The sequence below is a fragment of the Trachymyrmex cornetzi genome, unplaced genomic scaffold, assembly GCF_001594075.2.
Source record: "Trachymyrmex cornetzi isolate Tcor2-1 unplaced genomic scaffold, Tcor1.1 scaffold83, whole genome shotgun sequence".
NCBI classification, from domain to species: Eukaryota; Metazoa; Arthropoda; class Insecta; order Hymenoptera; family Formicidae; genus Trachymyrmex; species Trachymyrmex cornetzi.
Window position 1 is genome coordinate 3,787,605 of NW_017300169.1, and position 6,324 is coordinate 3,793,928.

Below are 6,324 nucleotides of genomic sequence, written 5' to 3' on the forward strand. Positions count from 1 at the left end.
AGCGCCGGGTGACTTTCATATCGTGGTAATGCACATCGTGTTTTTCAAATCAACATGTGTTGGCCGAGCGAATGTTTGGAGCCTCCAGAATGACGGAAATGACGGAATGGCGGCGCGAAGACGCGGCATCGGTGACGTCGGCGACGCAGAGGGTCGGTAAAGTAAGTAAAATTATTTGTCGCGTCTGTATGCTTATTAATTTTTGCCACAATTTAATCACGCGATTCGTCGGAATGAGGCACTCGAATTTGATACTCAATTTTTTATACGTTGTGGCAAGAGCAGAAAATAGATTATTAGGTTAGATTAAATTAATCTGTGCGCTTTGGAAGGGGAATATAGATGTTGTAAAACAATTGAAAACTTGCGATTTTTTTTGAAAACATCACTTGTAGAAGCAGACCAATGCAGACCACTTTTATTCGAATATAAAACTGTTATATCGTGGCAGAGATATTTTACGACGGTGTGCAGCGTTCATTTTTCAATTCTACGTGCATCTCGTGTGAATTAATTACAGTATTCGTTCTGCAATATTCCCACCTGGATGATAAAAAAAAGAATTTAATTAACTATTATTGTATTGCGCAGTTTATTTCAGTTTATTGCATAAAGCTTACTTTGAACGATCTATAATTTGCATCAGATTTCAATATGAAATTCTAGTTATAATTTTTGTATGTTGTACACTTTAAATATATACATAGAAAAAAGATTAAATTTAAGTAAATATTTTTTTAATAGTTCCAAGTAAATATTTTTTAAATATAAACGTACATTTGTTTGATACAAGAACCATTAATTTGATTTAAGTATCATTTTCTTTTATTGAACAAATATTTAGTTACTCTAAATAAATGTTTACTTGCAACTATTAAAAAAATATTTACTCAGAGTTGGTAATTTTTTTTCAATGTATGTAAATATATTTATATATATATTTTGTATATGTGTACATATAAATAAATGTATGAAATATATTATACACATTTAATAATACAAATTATAAAATTATAGAAATATATTTTATACATTCAAAAAATAATTATTCAATAATATATTAATTGTATGAAGTACAATAAATATGTATTTACATATAAAAAATTATATGTATATTTTACATAATTTCTTTGCTTTAATATTTTATGGCATATAAAATTATATATATACAATTCCCGAATTCTGATCAAATTATTGTATATATTGTCTATAATTGATTTAAATATCTAAATGAATTTAATCATGAAACGTGATAGAAAATTAACCCTCTTTTCTTCGTTTAAATAAATTTAATAGCTAACGAGTTTATCAAATCTAAATTATTATAACGCATATTTACCTATGGCCTTTACGATCTTCTAGACTTAGTTTATTGAAAAGTATTATGTCTGCATCGGGATCTTGTGCAGTATCATCCTCTGTTTTGTTAGCAGTGCGCTGATATGAAATAACACCGGTGATCGATGTAGTATCTCCCGTTAACGCATCAAAATCCACCGCCGCAATTTTATAAAATATCATTCGTTCGTTTATTTGTTTGGGTAATCTTGAATAATATTTAGAATTAATGGTTTTGTTACATGTAAATTAATGCTTATGAAACTCAGATTCATCTTTTTTTATCAGATTACACAGTATTTATCCGCATGCGTTGTGCAAATATGCATTGTTATTAAAAAATATAATTAAGTCACTATATCTTCGATAAAAATTGTAAAACCTAATATCAATTGCGTAACCAAAACTTTTAAAATTCGTGCGACATTTATTTTAATTGTCGATGAAAGTAGTTACTTAAATTAAAATAATCTTTATATATAAGTGATTTTGACTTACGTGCATTGAATTTTGAAGAGCGTTGTAGAATTAGTAAGAAAGATTCTGAAGAACAATGTACCAGATGTTTTTAATATATCTTCAGACGTCATTATTGATGCCCTGACTGGTTTACCTAAAATTTACGAGAATATTAAATTAATATATACTAATTTATGTTAAATGAAATTCCATATAAACATATTATTAGACAAATAATTTTTTATATGTATTTATGCAAAATTGCACAATTAATTGTTAAAAAAGGTTTTAGCAATTAATTGTGCAAAATTAATGTTAGGGGACTTTTTCCAAATTTTATAATAATAAGTCCCTAAACATTAATTTTGCATGATTAATTGCTAACATCTTTTTCAACAATTGTGCAATTTTGTGTAAATACATATAAGAAATTATTTGTTTAATAATATGTTTATATATGGAATTCCATTTAACATAAATTAGTATTAATAAACAGTATTAATAAATAAAATTAATGCCAATACGCTGCTTCAAGACATTTATTCCAATAAAAAGATAATTATCCTTATATTCTAATACCGCAAAACGGTGTTTCGGCTTTAGTCGCCAGATAATAACTTCCCAGTGGTCCACGATTAGCCGCATAACCCATCTCTTGATTCCAATTCGTTGATTCCATAGGGAAGCATGTTCCTTTTGCATAGGATATTCCTCCTTGTTGACAAGGCCATGCAATAAATCTGCATTTCTCATTTTGCGAGCGAACGCTCTCTATATAGAGCTGAAAAGCTCTTAAATGACTACACGCTATATTCTTGTCCAATAAATCTTCTATAATAAGTGATAAAAAAAATTAATGATTTACTACTTTATAAAAGCATAAGTATATTTATTTTCTAATGAAAAGTAGGTTAAATGCTTTATGATATACCGCAAAATAAATTCAGAATGTATTGAATGTATACATAAAAATTTATGTAATAAATTAAAAAACTGTGAGAATAAAATATTCTCTCCAAAACTTAGGCATGATGTAAATCTTTTGTTTCAACAATAATTTTAAAGCAGGTATTCATGCGTTTCTTATATTTAAGATCGTCTTTAGATGTTATAAACCAATTACAAATTCATATTAGTATTTTAAGACATTACTTAAGATGGTCCTGAATAATCAATTGTGAATACCTAACTAAAGATAAGTCAAAGTCGAACGTAATTACATAATTAATACATAAATAAATTAAACAATTTAATCGCGCTTTAATCACTCTTAACTCACCTTTTAAGTGACTGACCACCACCGAATTTTTAATGTCGTTGCAGCCAGGTTGTTCTCTACCGCCGTTAGGGAAAAAATCGATGTGTCCGATCGGCTTAAGTAGGCCAAAGCCGTCCATGAAATCCTGAGAGCCATCGGTGTGAATGACATCGACGAGACGGGCGTCGGTGGCATCCAATTTTCTCGACTTCTCTCTGAACAGATGATGCCTGAAGAATGGTGACGCTGGATCGAGACCTGTTATGCGACCCAGAAGTAGACTTTTTCTTTTTAATACTTCCGAGGCGCAGCCAGCCACGTGCGCACCAAGACTGAAACCGATCACGTGAATATCGGCGGGATCGACACCCAAATTGATGGTATCTAAAAGCACCAAAGCCAGTTGCCGGCCAACCAATTCGCTATTTGCTACAGCATTTCCGTAAGAAGTGCCCGCCCCCTTCGTCCAGTCCAAAATGATGACATTCGCGTCTTCCTGTATGTTAAATAGAATTTTAAAGCTCTTAAAAATTTTTCAACGACGGCTTGAGAATTTTTTTATTTTAAATTGGAAAAGAAAAGGATATTTTATCTAAAGTGTAAAAATTGAAAGATAAAATGCTGAAAAATTACTATATCGAGAAGAAAATTTATGCCAAGTATTGCGCCAACGTCGCTCCCACTGCCCTTGAAACCGTGTATCAACACTCTGAGAGGTTTGCTGACATTGAATCGGGAATGTACGATGGATTTTAAGTCGTCCCCGTACTGTAAGGGTTCCGGTTTTTGCCGGTCCGCACGTGTATAGAGGAAGAACCTAGTTTGAATTACACTAGGATGCTCTGGCGCTCGTTTTATCGATAAATGCTGCGGCGGATCCGCAAAGCAACCGAGTAGATCTGAAATATTTTTTATATTTTTCATTAATTCGAAATAAATACTCGTTTGTTTTAGAATAATATGGTAAAACTCAACAAAAATAAACCGTTTTATTGTTATATTTTACTTGGTTTGAAATTCGATTTGAAATTTTATTATTTTAACATTCATAACATTGAGAATAAATAAAAATTATTTTAAAATTTATTTGTAAAGAAATTACAATGTAAATGTCAATTTATATTTAATTAGTTCATATTAATGCAATAATGGAAATTATTCCCAATAAAGTAATCTATTGTTATCTTACCGTAACAAACTTTAGTTTTTTCTTCACGAGAGATGGCAAACCGTCTTAGCACAGCACGATTCCGTGCCGCGAATAGTTTGACTGCAAAAAGATACGATATTACCTTGGAAAAATTCAATAACAAGTCTTTAATCGTGGTATTGTACATCCGCTTGTTGATCAATTTTTATTTGCCTGATCGCCCCACTTATATTTTACTTTCACCTGAAGCACTGCAAATTATCAATCGTGCAGCATCGCTTCAGTATGATTTCCGCGCTGGTGGATGCTATAGCCTGTGCTCGCATTGAATTTTCGATCTATCATAATATTGCATTATACAACCCTGTTATAATAGTTACGCTGTGAAAGTATGTCGTATGTAAATGCGACCTTAAGGTGCAAAGTACGCCGGTATTTCTCACTTGCAAATCATTGCGAATGTTGTTTCGTGTACATAGTGAGCATGTGTACACGTGGAATTTGTTTTACGTGATTTTTTTTTCTTATATTATCTTATAGATGAGAAAATTTAGATATTCCGTTTCCAGCGGCTCTCTTTTTCTCTCCTTTATATATGCGTGCATTACGAATTACAACAATTATATAACAATATCCGCAAATTATGCTGGATTGTCAAACTGTATTTAATCACTAATTAATCGCGTTTATATATATGGTTCGTTAACTTTACTGTATATATAAAGTTAACGAACCATATATATAAACGTGATTAGTAAAGAAGAAAGTATAGTTATGTATATTTATATTTAAATGAATTTTATATACATACAATAATATTATTTCATTGATAGAATCATCTGATTATCTCATAAAAATATGGATCTCATAAAAATATGGAAAAGTTGACAAATATGTGATATATATAAAATATGCAATTACATCAGTTACATCATCATTTATCATTTACATCATTTATCATTTATCATTTATCATTTATCATTTATCATTTATCATTTATCATTTATCATTTATCATTTACATCAGTTACATCATCATTTATCATTTACATCAGTTTTAATGTGATAAGGTCAAAAAATTTTCTGTCATCTCTTTTATTAGTGGAATATCTGATTTTTATTCTGTGAACTTGACTGTCACGTTCTTTTTATCATCCTGACGTTCAACACATTTATTAGCGCACTCACCAGGCTGCAATTTTCCAACGGTGGTTGTAACAATAGCAATTATCTGCAAAATAAGTAGAACGCGATAAACGTTAACTGACTGCATCTTGTCACTGAATCGTTGAAACTTCGCGTCCTTCGTTGAAATCGTTGCATCCCGCTTCTGCGTCTTCTCCCACGCTTTCTACCGCTTCTTCTTCTTCTTGTTGTTCCTCTTCTTTTCTCGCCGAAATACTTCGAGTTTCTGTCACGATCGGCACGACGCGCTTTTTGTTTGCCTACCGTCGGGCTTATCCAGGGACAGGGAACTCTACCAAACTGTAGAAAGCGCACCTTCTATGAGCAGCCTTCTTTTTGCGCAACTACCTTTCCGCTTGCCAGAGCCTAACGACTGCTCTAACATTCGTCTTAGTTCGCTTCGGATTCGCAATCGAGAGAAATTCATCACGTCGTCTATTTTATTTCTCTTTTGTGTCATCTATGATGTCGTATTTTTCCTACTTTTTCTATTTTTGCACTTTCTAAAGAGATATTAGAAGACTGTAGAAAAAGATAAATCAATGTCATAATTTAATGATTTAAATCTGAAGAACTCTCCTTTTCTTTATTCAGAAATGAATGTCTTGTGTGATCTGTCGAGAAAATCTGCTAATTTAAATATATATATATATATATATATATGTATATATACATATATTCTTAATAATCACCTATAGGTTTAAGTTCAGTGACATTGGAGCGCGAGTACGCTTTCGCTGAATAACTGCAACTGCATTGACATGATGTAACTGTGTCATACTATCCAGAATAAATAGAAACTTCGTGCGCGCGGTCGAACATGCGTCGATGCATTGCTATTCGCTTTCACTCAAATAAATTATATGCGACGTGTCCTCTGGCATGAAACCTGACAGCGTATGAAATGGAAAACAGATCGATTTGTCCATCTATGG

The 6,324-nt window shown here is 31.7% G+C and overlaps 1 protein-coding gene across 1 annotated transcript; it reads right to left on the reverse strand.

The window, feature by feature from the left end:
- Positions 1–403: 403 nt before the first annotated feature.
- On the reverse strand, positions 404–5,719 carry LOC108768912 (pancreatic lipase-related protein 2). Its single transcript, XM_018519599.1, has 8 exons — positions 5,393–5,719; positions 4,245–4,325; positions 3,689–3,954; positions 3,077–3,551; positions 2,377–2,628; positions 1,837–1,951; positions 1,340–1,546; positions 404–543 (listed from the first exon to the last, which is right to left on the reverse strand). The coding sequence occupies exons 1-8, from the start codon at positions 5,475–5,477 to the stop codon at positions 459–461; spliced, it is 1,566 nt and encodes a 521-aa protein (XP_018375101.1). The 5' UTR covers positions 5,478–5,719; the 3' UTR covers positions 404–458.
- Between the last annotated feature and the right edge of the window lie 605 nt (positions 5,720–6,324).

Excerpts from the sequence above, each read along its gene's own strand:
- LOC108768912 (XM_018519599.1), bottom strand. The coding sequence starts at position 5,477 with ATGCAGTCAGTTAACGTTTATCGCGTTCTACTTATTTTGCAGATAATT. Across the intron at positions 3,955-4,244 it reads AAAAACTAAAGTTTGTTACG|ATCTACTCGGTTGCTTTGCG; the intron begins GTAAGATAACAA and ends AAAATATTTCAG. Across the intron at positions 3,552-3,688 it reads TAAATTTTCTTCTCGATATA|GAAGACGCGAATGTCATCAT; the intron begins GTAATTTTTCAG and ends TTTAACATACAG.